This window comes from Berghia stephanieae, chromosome 1 (genome assembly GCF_034508935.2).
Source record: "Berghia stephanieae isolate SIO BIC M18660-M18661 chromosome 1, UCSD_Bste_1.3, whole genome shotgun sequence".
Taxonomy (NCBI): domain Eukaryota; kingdom Metazoa; phylum Mollusca; class Gastropoda; order Nudibranchia; family Aeolidiidae; genus Berghia; species Berghia stephanieae.
In genome coordinates, this window is record NC_088360.1 from 51,869,547 (window position 1) to 51,894,338 (window position 24,792).

Below are 24,792 nucleotides of genomic sequence, written 5' to 3' on the forward strand. Positions count from 1 at the left end.
TCTACCCGAATTCTTTCCGATTAAAAATAAAACAGACCATCATAGCGTAACAGCGTCGTTTCCAGTCCTTTGATTCGACGACAATGATAGAACAATACAAATACTTCTACGGATGTTGACCTGTTATCTAATCGTATAACTATTTTTGTACTTAGTTTTATCTTGGTTACTGGTCTCAACTTGTAGTATATCACATTATTAAAGTATACTATAGGGTTTTATCTTGGTTACTGGCCTCAACTAGTAGTATATCACATTATTAAAGTATACTATAGGGTTTTATCTTGGTTACTGGCCTCAACTAGTAGTATATCACATTATTAAAGTATACTATAGGGTTTATCTTGGTTACTGGCCTCAACTAGTAGTATATCACATTATTAAAGTATACTACAGCAGACCTGCATAGTACTACGAAAAACCCTTAAAATTACGAATTTTTGGCTCCAGCTAGAGAGCTGCATGGACTTTTCTGATTCAATAAATCTTGTTGAAAAGGAGAGTTTGGTTGCTTAAATAGTTTTGTAATTTGTTTAATATTGTATTTTTTACTGACTTGACATCGAGGTGAATTTGAGCTCATGTGAAAAATTTCACTCCCCCCCCCCCTCCATTTGGACAATTTGTAAGGTTAAAAAAACAAACAAAAAAAAACAAACAACAACAACACTGGAGTCCTTCATGCTCTAAAAAAAAAGAAGAAAAAATATATTTTTTAAAGCGCTTACGGAGTGAAATTATGATTATTAAAAAGGCAAGTCGCGGAGGAGGAGGAGGATAATAATGATGATGATGATGGTAACAACGATGACGACGGCAGCAACGACAGACTTAGATCATAATGTCTTATTTTCCAGTCATATTTACATGTTTTTTTGTTTGTTTAATTTTTTTTTTTTTTTTTTTTTTTTGGTGTTTTCCTTTTTTTTCCATTCGTATTTGTTTTTGTTTTGTTTTGTTTTTCTTTTTATATATCTTTGCATATAAATTTGACTATATTGACATCAAGAGACCCGTTATCTCGAAAGTACAAATTATAGATACTTCAAAGGACGATTCGCTGACAAAGATAATTTTCTTTCCAAATATCATAGACCGAATCTAAAGCGTCCAATGTTGATAAGCACTCCAGTCTCCCTTTAAACCAGGATTGATTTTCACCGTCAACCGCATTAACCCTTTAACGGCGAGACTGAGTGTCTTTCCAATGATTTTCGGTTTTTAGTTTTGTAGTTCGGTGGATCAGCGGTACTGTGTCTCATTATGTCACAAGCAATATTAAGCGTAGTCATTGGCCGGATGGATGACAGTTATCGTAAAAAATTCTGGTGTCCATTGTTTGGTATGATACGTTATACACATTACCCAGCTCGACTCAGGTGTGAATGAGTACCTGACTATACGCAGTGACGGATATGGTAAAATTATTAATACAGAAATTAAGCTTAACATGCGACCGGTACTATATGAAATAGAAATACGATTCTATATTGCCTGCTGGGGGAATATATGAAGTATTAAAAGTGCATTGAGCAATATGATAAATCCGTGGAAATGTGCCATATAAATATGTTCATATACTATTTTATGTTTTACTAATGTGGTTTTAACCGTAAACCAAATCGATTCTACAAAGAATGCAGAAACCACGATGCAAGTCGAGTTTTATTGCAACTTGCGCCGTTACTTTTCTCTTTGTTAAATTTAAAAAAAAAAAAGACTCAGTAGGGTTGGATGTCATAAAAATAGGTCCCGCCTGTAAAGGGTTAAATAGAGATAATCTTAGGAACCTCGTAAACTGAAGAGTGTATTTTTGAAGTAGTTTGCGCTGTACTGCATGCACCTGAATGTTTGAACGATTAGACTACTTTAAAATATTTTCCTAGATATGAAGAGGGGAATGGGTAAGATAGACAAGAAGTAGAGAACAAATCAACGAATAACGTGTAGTATTTGCTTGATATTTATTATTATTGTTATTATTATTATTATTATTATTATTATTATTATTATTATTATTATTATTATTATTATTATTATTATTATTATTATTATTATTATTATTATTATTATTATTATTATTATTATTATTATTATTATTATTATTTTGTTGTTGTTGTCGTTGTTGTGTAATTATTATTATATTATTATTATTATTATTATTATTATTATTATTATTATTATTATTATTATTATTATTATTATTATTATTATTATTATTATTATTATCAATAGCATGATATCGATAGCCAAATCATTTTGAGTCTCGACCTATATCAAACTCAAGCAGCAGCAAGGACCTACCGCCTGAAGTCAAACGCTGCATAGTCTCGTTAATAAAAAACCCTCGCCCAAAAAAAAACGTTGAATGAAATGAAAACATTTGAGATGACAACCTGTTTACGTTTTGTTTGAAATGTTAAACTGTCAGTTTGAATATTCTCATAAACTAGGCACCCCTTGTAGCCCAACAATTCGATGGATTTGCATTTGAATGGCAAGAGCAACGTTGTGTGCTGTATATTATAATAATGATAATAATATAGTGGTGTGACGATAGTAGACTTTGCTAGGGCCTCCGAACATCTATGTCTGGTTATTGTCACAGCTCTAGCTTCAACTGATGCTACTGCTGCTCCAGTTACTGTAGTTAATATTTATTTTGTCTTTGCAACTGCTACTGAAGTATTATTATTATTTTTATTAATATTAGTATTATTATTATTATTAGTAGTAGTAGTAGTAGTAGTAGTAGTAGTAGTAGTAGTAGTAGTTGTTGTTGTTGTTGTTGTTGTTGTTGTTGTTGTTGTTGTTGTTGTTGTGGTAGCAGTAGTAGCAGCAGCTGCGACAGTAGTTGTTAGCGGCTGCAGCTGAAACAGTGAAAGAAAGTGCAACAACAACAACAACACCAGCAGCAGCAACATTTAACAGAACTCAAACATCAACATTTGTATAATATATGTATCATATACAAACGTTGGTCTTCAAGTTAAAAAAAACTACGTTTAAAAAGGGTCATCCCAGAGCTGTAAAAAATCCAGAATTGTACGTTTGAAAATTGCTCGCAAGACAAGTTGGCCCACGAACTATAATGATTCTCTAAAAGATCGGTCTCATTGTTGTTTTGCATTGTTCTTATCATCCGTATCTTCTATCGTCGCTATCCGTATGGCAATTTTTTAAAAACAATCTTTCTCAGTCTCGTTAACGTTATAGTGCCCAAATAATCCCGAGGCAATTAATCCACATTACCTAAATAAACCTTTGGCTATTTGAAATGTGTGCATTGCTTGTTTTTTTGTTTTTTTTGTTTATATTTTTTCTAAGATTATTTAAACCACTGTGAATGTTCAATCTATTATTTTAGATAGAAGAGGTACGATTTTTTTAACAAGTGTGCTTGTATATGTAGATTTGAGAGTAAGCCCAAGCGAGGTTAGCACACCATTATCTGAAGGTTGACATTGTCATGCATAGAAGGGCGGTCTCAATGACATTGTCATCACGAACAATCGACAGGGATATCACACCGCGTTTTTGACATAATCAATGAATCAACTCTCTGTAAGGTACGAATAATAATACAATGACGTACCTTTTGGATGGCAGAGACAACTATTCAAAAGTGTACAGGTTCTCAATGCAAATCTCATAATATAAGTCTAGCAAAACGACGACGACGAGGTTTCTGAGATGATGATGATGATGATGTTGATAACGATGACGACGACGGTCGATGATGATAATGATGACGATGATAATAATAATAATAATAATAATAATAATAATAATAATAATAATAATAATAATAATAATAATAATATAATAATAATGATAATAATAATAATAATAATGATAATAATAATAATAATAATAATAATAATAATAATAATAATAATAATAATGAAAAAGGTTAACCATTTTGTAAAAATAAAGTCAATTTCTGTTTCACCCAAGGGTCTGTAAAAAGTTGGGAATAAAGAAAAATCACACGATATATATTATTAATTTTAAGTGGACTTAGACAAAAAAAAATTCAAAATGGCAGTATCTCAATACAATGTGACGGAAACGTTGGTCAAGAAAATTGAATTTTTTCTACTTTATTTCAGAAACCTCTCCTTATTGTGTTACGTGAACAGAAAAACGACTATCTAGAGGTAGTCTATCGTGAGGGGAAGGGTCTGTGAATGTGGGAGGTCCAATTGAATGGATACTCGGTGAATCGCCATATTGATGGGTGTAAAAAATTAGCCTACATTGTTAGACGTCATCAAAGGCGTGCGAATAGAGCATACAGGTGGAAAATCAGAGATATCTAGATTAAAAATTAAAAACTGCACTCCGCTACTCGGCACTCATCGCCTGGTCAAGTAAGGAGACTAATCGCAGGTAGGCATCTGGCATCTTAGCCTTCAAAATACAAAAGGATCGTTTGTTAATTGCATACAGCATCAAAGGAGCCAATCCGTATCACGATTATATGGATAGCTACGTAAACATATCATGTTGCAGGTTTGATAGCCGAACGCCTTTATGGGCTATATTTAACATAGTTGTAGTTGTAATTTACAGTATTTTGTGTTAGTTTGAGAGTCTTTCCATTACAACAATAAGCCCATAATAATTTGGGTTATCAGGCCTGCAAATAAGTATACGTCAGCTGATAGCGATTTTCAGTCAGGTGTTTTTAAAATAATTATTATATCGAATCTCCAATAATAATACTCTCCAAATAATAAGTCACTCGATACACTGCGTTCGTCACTGGACGGACGGACTTTACCGGCCGGTCACAGTCCCGGCCTTCAATTTAATGAGCCGTGACCAGCGACCTGTTCACTATGGGAGGGAGACAAAGGAGTCGATGACGTCATTTCCATGATCAAACAAGTCATTAACAATATATCTTTGAATTGTGAAAATTATGGCGGCTAGCGCTTTTATTCACTATTCATCTTTATTTTATAATTTATAACAAAAACTATTGACCAGGCTTTTAATATGATTATGCAAATAAGAAATGTTATACAGCCCATCATCACACCCAGTGAGTGGACTTCTTTTTTCCTTTGAATTAATAATGTATCCAAAAAATTATTTTTAAAAAATGAAAATGACCGCCGCCTCCTACCACCCCAAATAACAAACATTCAAACCCACAAGAGACACATACATACACGCACTAAGAAAATAAACAAAACAAACAAAAAAAAAAAAAACAACTATAACAAATACATCAAAAGCTCAATTGGACGAATTTTTTTTGATTGAGTAAATTCCACGTGATTGGATAAAGTCAACACTTAAGTTAAATAAAATAGATTATAGTCCCACAAGCCCACTGAAGCAGAACAAAAGAAAACAAATGTCAATTTAATTAGCACCGCCACTCCTCCCTGTAATTAATGCACACCAAGTCTTGTCCTGGGCATTGATTCGTGTCAAGTCACTCCACGTTATAATGTGCCCATTTGTGGCTAAATTCAACAGATTAACCATAACTTCTTGCCCTTAGATGATGTATGCAAGGTTGACAAAGGGAAGAAATAATTAAGAAAAGGTTTAATTTTTTTAAAATCTGTATTTATGATGGGTTACACTCATTTATTTAATCCTTTTTTTAAATTAGAAAGAAGAGGAACTAGCATGTGCTAAATTATTATGTCAATATGGGAGGGAGTTGTAGCAAACTGTGGGGGGTTAGAAAACAAGTGATCCAGACATACGGAGATAGAAATAGTTTTGCTGAGAAATTTTGAAAAATGATATACTGCGATTGTTTTTCAAAATTGATCATTACAATATCAGCTGTGTTTTCTCAGACTTGCCACATCTGACTAATTTTTCATTTTCCTAGAATTTGAGCCCTGGCAACGAATTTACGAAATATTCCAATTTACTACGAGTTTTCGTGCTGCAGTGCAACAAGAAAAAAAATTTGAATTACAACTTGACCGTCAGTGAATACTGATGCGCATTATAAAAATCGATTTTCCGATACCAATTTACTGGTCTGCGGTACGACTCTCTAATTTCTTTTTTTTCTTTTTTTAAAAATGTATTTCTTTTTTTTTTTTCTTAAATAATGTTGATTTTACACTTAGACTAGTACACATGGCGTTGTATTGTGGTGAGACTGCGAGTGACTACTGCTTTCTTATGCTCACTACATATTTGTCAAAGCTGACTACTGACTGACTTACTGACTTAAGGCCTTTCGCTTCCTAATCATCCGATCGGGACGCCTCGGCTGCCTCTCTAATCATCCGTGTCATTTCCTTCCACTGTTCGCGGTCTTTTGCTGTGGATGCTAGTTTCGTGAGGTCTTCCTTTGATTTTAATACTTTGTTCTTTTGAAGGCGTTTTAAGTCTCTATTGAGGACAGTGTGAATTGACGTGGGTGGTCTACCTTGATATTTATTCTTGTGTCCGGATGGGGTGAAAAAAGTATTCATGGCTGACTACTAATTTGGAAAATTGAGTTTTGCAAGTGTTTTCTTGATTTTTATTATAATGCTCGTGTTCTGTAAGGGTTTGTTTTTTTAATGGTTCTGAAGCTTGCAAAGTTATGTGGTTATCTCTGATTCGAATTTTGAAGTCTAATATGTCCTTGGAATGAAGGAAAAAAATAAAATTAAATTTAAAAAAAACAGAACAAAACAATTTTTTTTTTAAATCGCGATTTTATTTTATTTTTTACATTTATTTTTTTTTTGTGAAAGAAATAATTGAAACCATGTTGGAAGTTTGTATTTTTCTGATTTTGTTATATATTTTGGTATTTTAGTCTTATTTGAATATTCATTTTTGTTTATCCTTTTTTACAGTCTACAGTTTCTGGCAACTTAGTATCACTTTGAAATAATATAGATAGTATGCCCTTGGCTTAGAAACTCACAACATTGCCACCTGGAAGTATAACTGACCAACACACAAATCACTGTGTAACCATGTCTGGTTAATAAAGCTTAGTGGGAATTAGTCATAAACGCGGATGACAAAAAACAATAGCAAAGACCCGAGTGACGTCAACTTCGTTCTATCTATAGATAGTCTCATCTTGTCAAGAGTCCAATGATTCACTCGCCTTTATCAAAACATGAACGCGATAAGATTGAAATGGGAATAGTGTGAATTGTTACTATTTTTATATCCCCACAATGGGTTAACCAAGCGCTATTTCTAACTTTAAAATGACGACTTTTTCTGGCTTAGTTATTGAGATATCAATTCGCTCACTCTCATGTAAGACAACACCCCCCCCCCCCCCCCCAATTAAATTAGATAAATAGTGTTTGAATTTAAATCATGGCTATGTACGGTTAAAAAATAAGTTGAGACTTTGTCTTCGGGAAAAGCGCATTGAACTCCTTGATGAATGTGTGATTTTTAAACCACGAAAACTTTGCACTCAACTAGAGTGGCGACGAAACTTTTGCACTTATATAACTGGGAATCATTAAATATCTTAATATATACACGTTATAATATATGTACACCTTTTAGCAGGTCTGATAGCCGAATGCAATGATGGACTTGATTTAACAATACATAATGGACAATGTTTTGTGCTGGTGTGTGTGTATTTCCATTACAACAATGGGACTATTATAATTTGGGCTACCAGACCAGCAAATAAGTACACGGAGGCAATACTGTTTATGTCCTACTCTGACTTGCACACGTGAGATGAAAACATGGTTCTATAAGATCTAACATAGTATAGCATTCGATTTTTAAAATTAGAATATTAACTTTGCCTGTATTTTTTCCGTTGTACACATCACAACTTTGGTTTTAGAATGAGCAGTTGTAATAGAGGTAACAGCTGCTGCATTTATTGGTTGATGTTGTTTCAGTTGGTTCCCCACGCGTGACTCTCAATATTTAAACCTTTTTAATCATCATACATATTGTTTTGTTTTGGTACATTATCAACTACTGATATCAAGCGTATTGTAAGTAAGGACAGGCGATTGTTGGCTTGATAAATAGATTTTACATTTAAACGTCTAATATTGGAAGATTACTATTCGAGATTCATTAAGTATGCTTATTGAAACACAAGAGCGCGGCCAATGTAATAATAATATAATAATAATAATAATAATAATAATAATAATAACAATAATAATAATAATAATAATAATAACAATAATAATAATAATAATAATAATATCATAATAATAATAATAATATAATAATAATAATAATAATAATATAATAATAATAATAATAATAATAATAATAATAATAATAATAATAATAATAATAATAATAAATAATAATAATAATACATAATAATAATAATAATTATTAATAATAATAATTTATTATTATATATTATTATTATTATTATTATTATATTATTATTATTATTATTATTATTATTATTATTATTATTATTGTTGATGATGATGAGTATAATGATAATAATAGTAATAATAATAGTAGTAATAGTAATAATTTTAATAATAATAATAATAATAATAATAATAATAATAATAATAATAATAATAATAATAATAATAATAATAATAACAATAATTATAATAATAATAAAAGTAATCACTCCTATTCGCGCGGTATGTAAAGACACATTCGTCTGTGCTTTCAATGAAGGAATACTTCACCTAATAAACTTTCGATGACAACAGAAAAAAACAAACCATTTAACCTCCATGTCTTGTCACAGAGGATAAACAAACAGCTAAAGAAAATTTTACGTGAATATTCCTAAATGCACATTCATATTTCCTCGATATCTACGAGGTCTGATCCATAAATAATTTTATTTTTGCTGTAGAATCTGCAAATCTAAACCCATTTATCCACACATGTAACAGACAACATATCGAGGGAATATAGATGTGCACCTTCACACAGCATATGTTCCTGACCATCCCTAATGCCCTTAACGTGACAACTTAAGTCCACGCTGTGCAACTGCTGTTGTCTTCCACATTACATTATTCCTACAGTGGCAGTGAGCCACTCAATTTATGATGTTGGTGTACCAGAGGTTAATCGACTTTTGACCAGATGGGTAGGTAGACAGGCAGGAACATATGGTGATAGGAAGGTCAGTAAGTAGGTAAGCATGTAGGGAAGGTGTCTATAACACACACATACAGACAGACACACACGCACAGAGAGATAGACAGTTAGGTAGATAGAGAGAGATGGGGGGGGGGGGAGAGATTATTGTTTAAATTGGCTTCTGTCTATTTATAATCAGAAAAGAGAAAAGGGAGAGAGAGAGAGAGAGAGTTAGAGAGAGAGAGAGAGAGAGAGAGAGAGAGAGAGAGCGGGGGGGGGGGGGGGGGGGTATGAATGAAATGATAATAGAGAGATCGGTTTTATATTAAGGCTTCCATCCGTTTTACCTTTATAAAGTACATACCCAGAAATACATATAATTGATTACGGGATTGGGTGTGGTGAAATTTAGGTAACATTGAAACTGAATTCAATTGAAACGGGGAATAAATCACTTGAGGTGAGACAAAAAAATCTTTTATCATTGCATTATTCGAGGCGGATTAAAAATAAGCGTAGGAGAATGGGGAAGGGGAGGGGGGTCTGATTGCTTTCATATTCAAGACATTCTAATAGTAATAATATTTGTCATTCAAGATTAAGTTGTTGCACTTTTCCACGGGCATGAAATTATATATATATATATATATATATATATATATATATATATATAATATATATATATATATATATATATATATATATATATATATATATATATATATATAAATTACTGGGTTGGCTGAACTTCGCCAGTTTATCACTTCTGTCTTGGCTTCTTCAACATTTTCAAAGCGATGTTCCTTCATTGCCTCCTTGAGTGGACCAAAAAGATGAAAGTCGAATGTCTGAGTTTTAGAAACTTTCCCATGGCGTACTCGAGTTTCCTTCTTCGAAAACAAGAAATTCAATGACATCTCTTTGTCTCTGCCGGACATCCATGGAGGCAACCATTCTGAACTGCCATAACTCTGTCAAAATATGACGGAAATAAATTGTTCAACTTTTGGTTTAAAGAGTATACATGTCTAGGTTCAATTGAGCCAAATATGACGTCACATGGAAAATAAATGAACTCAGTAGGAGATGTGTCCCATTACTATTTGACTCAGTCTCATATATTGAGGAGAATGAAAATGAGTCTCTTAAATTTAAACAAAAAATAATGAAGGCATTTCTGATGGTTTTAACTATAAATTTAATTTTCGGCACGAATTGCTTCACCCCGACATATAACCAGATAGAAACGGTGGATCACTTTTGGCTGTTCTTTACACTACTCAATACACGACCTTATGCAGTATATTGCAAGTTAGTCTTTGGGTTTTATGCAGTACCTATATCTTTTTTTAAACGATGCAAAAGAGACGTGACAGTCCATAGCGGCGGCGACACGATAAGGCATTTATAGCACAAGCGCCTATTGATTCAGCCAATTCTTTGGCATCATTATTGTATAATGATTAGCTTACGGTGATAATACATTGGTATGCATAGGATCATTTGCTAATGATCTGACAACGTATCAGTCAGGTCTGTAATGCCCAGGGGACGGCTCATGACAAATAATTGATACATGCTGATAGATGTAGACAGTTCTTTACCCCCCCCCCCCTCTCTCTCTCTCTCTCTCTCTCTCTCTCTCTCTTTCTCTCTCTCTCTCTATCTCTCTCTCTATCTCTCTCTATCTCTCTCTCTATCTCTCTCTATCTCTCTCTCTCTCTCTCTCTCTCTCTCTCTCTCTCTCATTGCATTGATTTGTTTAAATATCACACTGTATTTTCATCCACAAACTTGCATTGATAACTTCCCTTAAAGATGCTTAAAATCTTTTTATTTTTTATTTTCTAATCGCTGGATGTGATTAAGAATTTATGAGATGCAAGTGCCGTTAGTTTTTGTTTGTTTTGGGTTTTTTTTTTGTTTGTTTATTTTTCTTTTCTTCACATGTTCTCTATTCTTTATTGATTTCTCATGTTTCTTTCGAATGTTTTTACTCTCGCCAATCAATGCATCGTATTGATAGCTAGCTATACTTTACACTCAACTACATGACTTATTGTTAAACGAGAACAAAAACAAAAACACACAGAAAAATAATTAATTAATTAATTGCAAAAATAAACCCAAAAAAATATTATAATAATAATAACAATAATAAATAATAATAATAATAATAATAATAATAAAAAATAACTAAAATAATAAAAAAAATACAAAAAAAATAATACAAAAAAATAATAATAATAATAAATAATAATAATAACAAATAATAATAATAATAATAAAACAACTACAACCACACACTTTTTTCTGGATTGATTGCGTCAAACACCGGTAAAACAAGTAGGTTACGCGATAAAGATTATTTTAGAAAATACATACTATAGGTAATATAAAATCACGGTTTGTGATGATGAAGTATGATAAATTCCTACATATTTGGAAACGAAGTCACTGGGGCAGCTCAGTAACACACAATTTATGATTGGATGTCTAATAACTAACGATTATCATTTTACTAACATAATTATTTATGAATGATCTCATCAGTATTCTCACGCATGCAGGACAAAAACACAGGTGTATTTATTTGTTCATTATTTGTATTATGATATATAAATATTAATTTATGTATTCATTCGTTTATTTATGTATTCATTTATTTATTTATTTATTTCATTTCATTTGTATTTTGCATTGCAGGTAACGGGTCAGCTAATAGAAAGACAGGCTGTAAGGGTGAACATTACAGAGGAGGAAGTGTGTAGATACTGTAAGAAAAGAATTGGACAGAGGTAAGAAATCATCATTACTTTTCCCTGTATATCGTCAACAATAATATATGATTCTATATGATGAAAATAAATGTGTATTTTCGTCTTCTTCTTTTTTTTTTTTGGGGTGTTAAATCTCAATTTGTAGTTTTTAATTTTGATTTTCCTCTCATGAAGTGCAAGTGTCAACTGCAAGGAGCAGATTAATGTCTTGGTTAAGTAAGGGTGGTCAGCAGGGATCAGTAATGATACTGCACAACAATTTTGTCATCGAAAAACTACCAGTTTTGCCTAACGGAACTTGTTACCATTTTTGTTATGTTTGTTGTTTTGCTGAGGTTTTTTTTAGGCTTTTTTATTATTTTTTTAATTTTTTTATTTTTATTTTTTTTTTTGGGGGGGGGGGGGGGGGGGGGGGGGGGGGGGGGGGGGGGGGTTGTGGGGTTTTATATTTGCTTAATCAGTGTATTTATTTGATTATGTTTTTATTATAATTTATATTCATGCAAATTCGTGAAGGAGAAAAAATATTGAAATAATAGATTTAAAAACTTGGAAAAGCAGGAGTCGAAATAAATAATGGTATGGAATACAGAAAAAATGTGTTGCAACATGGTTTTATACTGGATATCTACGTTATAATATTGACAAAGAACACCACAAGAAATGTGAAGAGGAAAAGAAAGAAAAAAAAGGAATTTCTTTACTTCAGCTATGACTATTTTTGCAATAATTTTTTTTTATTTTGTTTGTGGTATCTTATTATATATTCTGTTTATTTATCCAACAGTGTGTTTTGTCGTTACCCAAATGGCAATCTGGTTCATTTTTCCTGCTTCAAGAAGTCGAAAGAGGCCAACTGATAAAGCACAACCTGGAGATTCAAAGTTCAACGATCAACATTTTCATTCAAGTTAATCCAAACTCCCTCTCAATGGGATACAGTTCACCTCACACATAACTTGTGTTAGAGAGATTTCTTATATAATCCTCTGGTCGAAGCTGATTGAAGCTTATATAAAATTTCAGTTTAAGAAAATTCATAAGACTTTTCTTTAAGTCCTAGTGAGTTTGTGTATGAAAAAAAACGAAAGCAAAACGTCAAACATCTACTTCCAAGGTATCAGAGTGAAAAATAATCTGATGCAGATTTAAGCAGTTAGCGTGATATGTAGAATAGGAAAATCTCTCTAGATTCTATTAAGATGCAATGAATTCCCTGTGACTCTGAGATTGATGTTACCGACCAGTTTTGTCTGCCTTTGTAATAAAATCTCATAGCAAACGGTAGGCAAGAGGCAGATACATGAAAAGTAATAGTTGTAAAATTTTGTTAATTACTGCTTAGCGTTGTGACAATATGAGAAATAAAATTTGAATATTATTGATGTTGCATGGGGACTGTTGCTCACCTAGTTATGTCTGTGGTGTATTGTATTCTTAACCATAAAGCAATTATCATATTATATCATCATGCCAGTAGCCTTATATATACTTGTCTTTCAACCTTCAGGGTACACTACATTCTGTAAATGTTTTATGCTTACCTTTATCCAACAATATAATTTATCATTGTCACTTAACTAGCTAACCGCCATACTCAAGAAAGACTCATGTCTAAAGATTTGGCCAGAAAACTCGTCTTACAAATATTGATCGATTTGAATAACTCTCATCTTGGCAATAACTCTGCGAGGTCTCAGGTTAGAAAGTTTTTGCCATTTATAAATCAATCGATATTTGAAGAACGAGTTTTCTGGCCAAATTGTCAGATACGTGTCTTTCCAGAGTATGGCAGTTAATTGGTTAAAATGAGGCCCATCTCTTCAATCTGGTAATGCGTCATGGTTAACAGGATGATAAGAATTGAATATCAATAAATCATTGTCGAAGGTGTCTGACTATAACCATGCAAGCACCATGTGTGGTCAAATTATTTTTAGCTTATGTTCAAGCCAAACCCCTACCCTACTCTTTGTCACCAACGGAGACTTACTATAATCTCTTTATTTGGCAGGAATAGTCATGTGATGTAAACATACGAGGGCTCTTTCATAATTAACCGAAAAATGCCTGTAAAATCCGCGTTTTTATGCTATCAACAAAATTCTTGCACGTGTTCATACCTTGACTCGTCCTTCATTTAACTACGTAACAGCCAAGTCTGTCGACACACTTCTTCCAACGCCGCACCATGGATTAGATACCCTCTCGGAAGAAATTTCCGTCAAGGTTTTGTAGCCATTTCCGCACATGGTCAACAAGCTCTTCATCGACATCAAAGCGCTTTCCTGCCAGCTCACGTTTCAGTGGCCCAAAGAGGTGATAATCAGATGGTGCGAGGTCTGGACTGTGTGGTGGGTGTGGCAAAATCTCCCATCAATATTTCTCTAGCCAACCTTGCGTCACTCGTGCTGTGTGGGGTGTAGCGTTGTCGTGTTGCAAAATGACCCAGTTGGTCAACTGCCCTGGGCGCTTTCTGCGAATGGCCTCCCTAAGCTTGTCAAGAGTTTGGCAGTACCTTGCAGCATTGATTGTTTCTCCAGGTTGTAAGGTTTCGATCAGAATAACACCACGACTGTCCCAGAAAACAGTTCCCATTATTTTCTTTGCTGACCGCATGACTTTGAATTTCTTCACGACAGGTGAGGATGGATGTTTTCATGTCATCGAATCTTGCTTTGTTTCTGGGGTGCAATGGTGCAACCAAGTCTCATCACCGGTGACTATGCTGTCAAGAAAAGTCACATCGTACCCTAGAAAGTCTCCGCCGGCGTTGGCAGTATGCCCGTGAACCCTGCGTGAGCTCTTGCTTCTTCTCAAAAGTTCCCTGCAGATGTCCAATCTTTGTTCTTTATGATTGTCTGTCAATTGCTTAGGAACCCATCTTGCGCTGACTTTTCTGTAGCCAAGTTCATCAAATACAATTCTATGGGCAGAAGTTTCCGAAATTTCAAGACTGCTTGCGATTTCATGAAGTTTCAACCTCCTGTCTTGATGAATAAGCTCATCAACTTGCTTCACATTGTCTTCTGACGTCGCAGTTATCGAACGCCCTCTCCCTTCCCTGTCTGTCAAGTCGGAATGGCCGGCTTCAAACAAATTACACCAGTGATAGACTTGTGTACGGCTTATAAATTAAAAATGAAAAATGATGCACTTCATAATTTCTGGGAATATCCGTAAGGAAATAAGGAATATCATGTCGTTTACAGAATTAAAAAATCTCCACTGGTTGCTGAGCAATGGGCATTTTTCGGTTATTTCTGAAAGAGTCCTCGTACATGACCAGTGTTATTGCAGAAGCAGTAATGTTTTAAAAACAGTTTTCTCAAAATCGTCTCTCATGCACACAAGTCAAACACCCACGAAATGTCTTTATTGAGGTGATTCAATTCAGTTGCAGCTTCTTAAACTGTAGAAAATTAAAGTTTCTTACCTCTAATCATTAGAACTTTCTAGTATCGGCTTCACCAAATGTGTCACCATTTTAAGTTAGTGTAAATGTGTTAATGAGTATATTGTTGCGAGTAATGAAAGGATGGCTAGTGCGCTATAATTAAAAAGGTGCTCCATCAGCAATTTAAAATATATGAAATGAAAGTTTGTTATAATTTTATTTACAAGAGTAGTGCAGTGTGCCTGTTTAATAGAGAACTAATGTTGAAGTGTTTGTGAAAATTGAAAAGGGTGTTGTAAAATTAAGATTTTTCTTCATATTTTTAATGTTATATTTTTCTTTAATATTTCCAACATATTTTGTTAAGCAATACAAAGAATAATACGCTAAAATGTAAACATTACTAAAAGATGCCATACTCACAAATGAATAAAAATCAGGACATATTATAAATCAGATGAGACAAATTGCACACTGCACACACAAATGATGCTTTCGTTGTTCACCCTTAATTTGGCCCGGCCATCAACAAATAAAACCAACTATAATAAAAGTCTGAAATGGTATGTATGAAGCCATGCCAGACAAAGACAAAATACCGATATTCAGAAGTTCGACCCGTCGTCAAGGCAGGCTGATTATTTGGGGGTTTATTTTTGATGATTTGTTCTTGTAATTTTCTTTCAGCATTCTCTGGCACTGCTTCATAAACACCTTTTCATGTACATTTCAAAATCAACCTACTTCAATCCTTTATATATACAAAACAATGTCTTCCATCTACATTGGTTCAACTTTCATGTATTTTCTTTGAGGAAAACTGTTGAAATGGGTATGAGCATCAATTGCTCATTCGAACTTTCATTGGTTAACTTTATTCACCAAAGGAGCAGTGAGAGTAGTGAATTGAAATGAATATAACACCTTGGAAAAGGAACAAAATACCAAACACAGAACGTTTTGGGCTCAAAACCCGTCATCAGCCAATAATAACAACATTAATAAATCACTTAAAATCCAAAATCCAAACAGACAGCAGAGAAATACTTGGCATGGCTGTTCACAAGTAAAGGGACCTTGTGTGTGTGTTTGTGTGTGTGTTTGTGTGTTTAAGCTTATAACTCTGAACTTTTCAGCATGTTCTGCGATAGGTTCTGATGTGTCATGACTAGCTACTGACAATATACTTATATTATGTGATTTAGAGTTTGAATGTATTTTAATTGAATTTCATTGTCCATATCATGTCCCCCATGTTCATCATTTTATTTAAATTTATTCATTTGTTTGGAATTATAAAGTTTTCAGATTTTTAATGTTTGTTTTATTTGTTTAGTTTGTTTTGGTAAGATCCCTCTTCATAGTCTGATTGTATTTTGATTTGTATAGGATTTTTTACTTTCATTTTAAGAAGATGTGGAGTTGTTTTATCACAAATTGAAGTTACTTTGGAATGAAAAGATATTTTTGAAATATGTCATTCATAACATTGCAGTCATATTTCTACCAATTCTGAATGGCGCTTATTGAATTATTTTGCATGAGATACTAACAATTAATTTGTTAAATTACTACATGATTTGTAACATAAGGGCAACATCAAACTCCGAGGCAAACATGCATGTGGCAACATAACATTCATCAATTCATGTAATGGCGGGGTTGACCTAATTGTATGACTCGTAACTATTTTGAACTGTTCATTATTTAATCCAATCCTTTTGTCTTAGTTTTTATGGAGCTTGGATGAGTGGGATCCTGTGCTGGTGTCTGGATGGGACACATAAGATAAGATAAGATAATACTTTATTCATCCCATGAAAAGGAAATGTGTTTACAAACGTGCGTGCTACAAGTATCTAAATTAAACAAAATGTTCTACATACACATTTAGTCAACATAATCAGTTTCAATCAATTTGGGAGAATAATACTCAATTTCTATAAAGCATAAGAATCTTAAAAATTAAAAATGTATGGATGGTTTAAAGATAAACAAAAGGATAGATTGCTCTAAGAAATTATGTTTTGTTCTTTGTCTGAACGAGCTTTCTTGTCTCATTTTTCTTGTGTGTTTGTAAACCAAGACATATGATATTGAGATTTTTCATTATCTTTCTTTATACCGGCCGTCAAATTACCTAAATGTGCCACAGTTGTTCTAATTTAAAAAAAAAAACAAAAACAAATTGTTTGCTCTTTAGATAAATTGCCTAGATGTGTAATGAGTATGTAGTACTTTGAAACTGGAAAACAAACATTTTGAAAAAAAATTAATTTTAACTTAATCTAAGTGGTTTGTATGAAATATAGGGTAATGGACTCAGTGTGCCTCTCCCATCTAATGGACTTGAACTTGAACTCAATTTGAAATTGTCACCCGACAACCTGATAAATTTCATATTCAATTTTCACAGTTGTTTCGTATCTGCCTAATACATTCACGTAAGTATCCTTCCATTATTACTTCATGAGGATAATGGAGAGCTTAGATTGGACTGGCAGGATAGTATAGAATCAAGTTGTACAGTTGCAAGGTTTTCTAGATCTATGTTGCTACCTTTAAACTACATTTAAAAGCGTATGAAAAACAGCCTTTAACTGAATTATCTGCTTATTCCCTGGACGGATGACTGTGTTTTGAAAATATATTTATGTGTCGTATTTTAGTATGTCCCTTCTGTTTATGATTCTATGTTTCTGTGGTTTTGTAGCATCAAATAAGGATTATTCTGCTCCCTGTCTGAACTACTCCCCATTTGTCGTTTTTCTTGGTTGAATTCTTTTGACCGTCCAATGCATGGCCACTTTTTCTAACACTGGTATGGCTGTTAAGGTACTAAATTCAAACAAACTTAGACTATTTTGGTGCTATTTTAGTTTGTTGGTCTTTAAAACCTTTTTTTAAAATATCATTTGCAATTGTTTTAACAGACTTCAAATATCTTCATCTGGGGTGGGTTCCTGACCTCCCATAGTGGGCAGGGAGGTACTTACTGTGTCTTCTATCCCCCTATAAGTTTTCCAACATGCTGTCTGTCTTTGCCCTGGAATGAAATTACGTGGTTTTGTCCTGGCCCTGGCTGGAAACTAGCTTGGAGGGAAACGGTCAAATGTATAGTTAGTTTGGGAGATGATATTATTTTCCTTGTAAATTTTGGGAGATGATATTATTTTCCTTGTAAACCATCTCTCTGTTATGCACTGTTCTTTTTTTTTTTTTTTTTTTTTTTCATTTTTAACAAATGATTTATAAACATTTGAGTGTATTCCTTTTATTGGGATCTTGTGTTTGTGTCCGGGTGAGACTTTTAGGTGATCTCAAACTAAGTACACTGATAGTGTTCTCTTGGAATCTACATCTGTTCCCTATCTGAACCATTCCCCTTTGTCTTACTTTTTTTTTTCAAGTCCATTTAACTGTACATCTAGAATGTCTTCACTATCCTGTTTTCTTCCTTTTTAAAGGCGCTGATGTGACCTAATTGTGTTGCAAGCGCCGTAAATCCCTTAAAAACAAACAAACAAACAAATATCTTCATCGCTGCATTCTTTTGGAGTTGAATGGGCAACAAGAGACACCAATCTCCTGATGAATGGGATGGTTATGATTAAAGAACAAGTAGAATAATAATCTTGAACACATGATTGTAGTCTTACTATGTGATTATTTCCTTTAGATATTTTAGTTATATATTTTATTGTATCGTTTGTTGTTGTTGATGTTGTTGTTGTTATTGTTTTGCTTTGTTTTGGGTTTTTTATATGTTTTTTTTTTTGTTTGTAAGTTTTATTTAGTGCTGGATGTAATATATACACAGTCGATGTGTCATTAATGATCTTTGTTTTTGATTTTTTTTTGTTAATGCAAAGACAAAACTAATCAGCAGCAGCAACAACAACAACAGCAGCAGCAGAAGAATCAGCAATTAGAAAAACAGTAATAATAGATTTTAATTGATTGCTATTTACGCCCTTTAAGGCTTGACCTATAGCTGGTGCCAAATCAAATCTTCTTGTTATGATGGCAATGACTCTCACATTCATGCATATTACACTACATACACTTTAACTAGTTAACAGTTGACTGGAAAAACTCGTATTTAAAAAATTGGCCAGAAAACACGTCCTTCAACTATCGATCGATTTTAAATGACTTTGCGAAGTCCCAGGTTTGAAAGTTTTTTCAAAGATAGTGGGCAGGTAGGTACATGCTCTATCTTCTATCATCCTGTATCTGTTTTCCAATTGCTTTATCGTTGTCTTGTAATGAGATTACTAAGTCTTGTCCTGACATTGGCCGGAGTCCTTGGCTGGGAGGGAAACAGTTGAATGTATTGTTATAGTTTTGGGAGATGATATTTGTTTCATTGTAAATCATCTCTCTGTTATGTACTGTTATTTTTTTTATTTTTAACATATAATTTGTAAACATTTGAGTGTATTCCTCTTAGTGGAATCTTGTGCTGGTGTCTGGGTGAAACATTTTGGTAATCTCAAACTAATATCAAACCATGGAATCTACATCTATTCCCTATTTGTACCATTCCCCTTGTCTTACTTTTTCCTCAAATCCTTTAAATTGTACATCCAGAATGTTTTTACTATCCAATTTTCATCCTTTTTAGTGCCGCTGATATTTGAAGGACGAGTTTTCTGGTCAAATATTTAAATACAAGTTTTTCCAGAATACGGTAGTTAACTGGTTTAAAAAATTGATCTTTCCTTAAAGTGTAATGGCATGCTTTAAAAAGAATGAAAAAAGCACGAAGTATAATATATTTGTTATTATTATTGTCATTTGTTCCTAAGATCTTATTGAGTCCTCTCAAGTTGAATTATCATGGAAAGTGGGTGCTGTGTTGAGAAAACAAAATAAACATTATTGCATACATATTTGTAAAGATTGTCCAACTTTTACATGATGTGCTGTTTTTTAAATAATTATCATGAATTAAATGCAAATACAAATATGCACAAAGAGATTTTCATGCGTTATTATTATTATATTATAGACGTAATAATATCACTTGGGGAGTTGAGTTGCCGTGAGAAAGGTTACCAAAGGTATGGTTGGGTTCGGGTTGTGAGGTCTGACCCTCGCCCATGAACTGGTAAGTCCTGGGTTTGAGTCCCGCTCTGAGCGGCGCATGGTTGAGTCCTTGAGAAAGGTTCTTTACTCACCTCTCACCATATTGAGGTGTACAATGAGTACATGGGCCGTTTACAATGTTGTCTCTGTCGGAAAATGTAATATCGCCTCGTAGATGTCTTATCTTCCTGAATTGTAAGTATTGCCGTTGGCAAAGGACCTCTTGTGGAGCGCTTTGATCATTTTTAGTGGATATTGCGCCACACGAATGCCCATGTGACTCATGGTCTTCAATCCTATTATCTATTGTACATTTCTTTTGATTTCTTGTCCTTGAATAGAAATAGTTTGTCATTGGAAACTACTTCTGTTCCTATTTGTACCAATCCCCTTTCTGGATGGGGATCCTGACCTCCCATAGTGGGCAGGAAGGTACATGCTGTGTATTCTATCCCCCCAACCCGTTTTCCAATTGTTTCCTGTCGTTGTCTTGGAATGAGATTACTTGGTTTTGTCCTGGCCTTGGCTGGGAGGGAAACAGTCGAATGTATAGTTATAGTTTTGGAAGATGATATTTTTTTCCTTGTAAATCATCTCTCTGTTATGCATTGTATTATGTTTAGTTAACATATTATATTATATGATTTGTAAACATTTGAGAGTATTCCTCTAAGTTGGGACCTGTGCTTGTGTTTGGATGAGACTTTTAGGTGATCTCAAACTAAGTACTTTGACGGTGTGCTCTTCGAATCTACATCTGTTCCCTATTTGAACCAATTCCCCTTTGTCTTACCTTTTCTTTTGTTCTTTGATTGTAATTCTAGAACTTTTTACTATCCCATTTTCTTCCATTTTACTGGCGCTGATATGACCTTAATGTGTTGCAGGCGCCGTAAAACCCTTTAAAATAAAAACAAAAAACTACCAATTCCCTTTGCCTTGCTTTTTCTCGAGTCCTTTTGATCATAAATTTATAATTTTTTGACAACCCCATCTTCTTACTTTTTACTGGAGATGAAATTTAAATGATCTAAAAGTATCACAAGCGCCGTAAAAATCTTTAAAACAAACAAAACAGCAACAAAAACATCACTGGGAATGAGGTGGCTCCGCTTTGCTTAGACCCCAGCTGGGGTCGTTGTAAATGGGGAAGGCGGTCAGGGCGTGTGTTCTGTGAAAAAAAAATTTCACCTTCAATTATCGGTGTGTGAATTGTTCTTTTTAAGTCCTAGAGAACACCTGAAGCCTGAAGGTCTCCAATTTGGCAAGGATCTGATGCCGGCATCTGCGTTTGACTTCAGATGGCCGCACAGGACTATTATTGATTGTTGGGGTTTGGTCTTTTGACCTCCCATTGTGGGCGTAGTTATTACTCTTGTTGTGTCTTCTATCCCCCTTTATATGTTGTCCATTCCCTAGTTGCTTTTTGTCTTTGTTTTGGAATGAAATAAGTTAATTTTGTCCTGATCCTGGCCGGAGTATCTGACTGAGAGAGAAACGGTCAAATATGTATTATAAGTTGGGAGAGGGGGGTTTTTTCTTTGTAAATTTCTATCTGTATTCTCTTTGTGTGTGTGTGTGTGTGTGTGTGTTGAGTGTAGTATTTTGTAACCATCTAAGTGTATACCTCTTGGTCGGGTTCTGTGCTTGTGTCTGGATGAGGCTTTTAGGCAATATCAAATTAAGCATATTGATAGTTCGCTCTTGGGATCCTGGGTGGGGTCCCTGACCTCCCATAGTGGGCAGGGAGGTACATACTGTGTCTTCTATCCCCTTATATCTGTTTTCCAACATGCTTTCTGTCTTTGTCTTGTAATGAGATTACTTGGTTTTGTCCTGGCCCTGGCTGGGATGGAAACAGTCAAATGCATAGTATTATTATATTTGTTATTTTGAATGTATAATGTAAGCATTTGAGTGCATTCCTCTTTGTTGGATTTTGTGCTTGTGTCCGGATTAAACTTATAGTTGATCTCAAGCTAAGTACATTGGGAGTATGCTCTTGGAATCTACATCTGATCCCTATTTGTTCCCAGTTCCCCTTTGTCTTACTTTCTCTTGGGTGATTTAATTGTAATTCAATAACTTAAGAGAGAGAGAGAGAGAGAGAGAGAGAGAGAGAGAAGAGAGAGAGAGAGAGAGAGGACCACAGGCTTTCCCTCTCATAGCTTGTTACAGGAATAATATAATATGGAGTATGATGAAGATGGTGAACGGTGTTATAGGGGAATGGTGAAAGTGAAGGATTGTAACGAAAATATTAGGAAAGTTGTTGTGATGATGATGATGATGATGATGATGATGATGATGATGATGATGATGTTGTTGATGCCGTTTTTCAATTTTATTTTATTTTTTACGATAACTACTATGTTACTAATGTGCATCTTGTGTGAGTGTGTCTATGTCAATATTGTATTGTTATAAATGTGTAACCAAATGACAAATTGCCACTTTTTGGGGGACAATAAAGATATATTATTATTATTTCCCATTTTCTTCCTTTTTACTGGCGCTGATACTGATATAGCTTGAATGTGTTGCAAGCGCCGTAAAACCCTTAAAAACAAAAACAAAAACAAGCTCTTGGGATCTACCGCTGTTCCCGATTTAATCCAGTCCCCTTTGTTATATTTTTTGTTTGTTTGTTTGTTTGATGTGCTTTATATTGAATATAGACTCATTTTTTGCTGTCCTATCAGCCTTCTTGTTACTGAAATGGCATAAAAGTCAGTGGTGTAAACGGCGTAAAACTTTCTTAGTCCTTCGCTCTTCCAGGAGCATAGACCATCAACGACACCTTTCAATCAGATACGATTTTGGCATGCCCTCTCCAAGTCCTTCTCCATCAGTTCAGCCCCCGTGTTATGCCTCTTGCGGTTACTTGGCCCTTCCCTATTTCATTTTCTCCGAGGATTCCATAATGTGATGCTGGATGCTGGCTTTCTATGGGTTCCCAGTCCAGCCCCACTTCCCCCTGTCGGAGCTTCTGCTTGACCGGCGCCTGCCCTGCACGTTGCGCCGTATAACACTAAAAAAAAAAAAAAAAGAAAAGAAAAAAAAAAAGAAAAACACACTATGTGATTGGTGCCTCCGGATAATATTAAGTTATTATTCTCTCTATCTTCCTTTTTATGAGGCGCCTGTGAAACAGAGTGTTATTAGTACTCCTTTCTAAATATTTCTAGCTGACTATATACGTTGTTTACCATTTCCATTTTCTTAGCCAATACAATTACCTAAAAGCGGCGAAGCGTGGTTTAACTACGCGAATAATAATAATAATAATAATAATAATAATAATAATAATAATAATAATAATAATAATAATAATAATAATAATAATAATATAATAATAATAATAATAATAATAATAATAATAATCAATAATAATAATAATAACAATAATAATAATAATAATAATAATAATAATAATAATAATAATAATAATGTTAGATTGGACAAAAAGCACTTTGCTCTAGTGTATCGTCTGATGTAAATGAGTAGAATTTAATTTTCATTGTCCTTTAACGCAACAGAACCCGGAATAAATTTCAGCTGAATGATCTTCAAGTACAATGATGCATGCATTCACACACACACACACACACACACACAGAGAGAGAGAGAGAGAGAGAGAGAGAGAGAGAGAGAGAGAGAGAGAGAGAGAGAGAGAGAGAATAACCTGGATTTTCTCCCTTTAATAACCTGTTAACTACAGTCACTCAAGGTGAGTAGAAGAGTCTGGGGCATCCCATAATTTATACGGACCATTGTATTCATACGCTGTAGCGGTCCTCGTTTTGTAATAATCACAGACATAATCTATTATTATATGGCTATAAATTATCTTTATTTTCGTTGATACAATGATTGTTTAAACCAGTAAAGCTATTTTAACGGAGAATAGTGTTATTAATGGAGCTATTATTTGCGGACTACTTTTGTATAAAATTATTGAACGATTTTATGACTAACCGTGTGTGTAGTCGAAGTGTGTGTTGATCAGTGTTATGTGTGTGTAACCATTCGAATCGAACTCGCTTGGGTTCCCGCAATCTTCAACCTTTGCCGGTTATTTTGGATTAGAAATTTATCTGGTGGTCATTCATTGGATTGATTTATAACATTTCAAACTGTCTGTTCATCAAGGTATGTATGCTTTATTGTCCCAATATATTAAGCCGTATTACAAGTGCTCGACGGTGTTCCGCCAGACAAACTCTGGAAAGGTAGCGGTACAGTGCAACATGGCGGTGGGTGCGATCACTTTGATGTATTGTTTTAGTTTTATTTCGTATTTGCACCGTCAGTTTTATAATCAGTTGTTTTCTTCTAATATGTATGCAAATGAAGCTGAAATTGCCTCAAATATACAGAGCAGTAGTTTTGATTTTGCTTGTTTTGAGGTTCGGCTTTGATGGGAAGCTCCATCAGTATATTTACCTGCGATTGCAGCACTCGTCTCGTAGCTGTATTTAT

The 24,792-nt window shown here is 34.0% G+C and overlaps 2 protein-coding genes across 9 annotated transcripts in view; both read left to right on the forward strand.

Moving 5' to 3' along the window:
- The window catches only part of LOC144977271 (vam6/Vps39-like protein), a 60,236-nt gene extending 40,037 nt beyond the window's left edge, over positions 1-20,199 (forward strand). For both annotated transcript variants that reach the window (XM_078922308.1, XM_078922317.1), the window contains 2 exons: positions 11,749-11,840; positions 12,610-20,199. In XM_078922308.1, the coding sequence (XP_078778434.1) occupies positions 11,749-11,840; positions 12,610-12,682 (165 nt within the window). In that variant the 3' untranslated portion in view covers positions 12,683-20,199. The remainder of the gene's footprint in view (positions 1-11,748; positions 11,841-12,609) is intronic.
- Positions 20,200-24,293: 4,094 nt separating this feature from the next.
- The window catches only part of LOC144977218 (spectrin beta chain-like), a 110,959-nt gene continuing 110,460 nt past the window's right edge, over positions 24,294-24,792 (forward strand). For all 7 annotated transcript variants that reach the window (XM_078922179.1, XM_078922256.1, XM_078922247.1 and 4 more), the window contains exon 1: positions 24,294-24,462. The gene's annotated coding sequence lies outside the window, so the exon portion shown is untranslated. The remainder of the gene's footprint in view (positions 24,463-24,792) is intronic.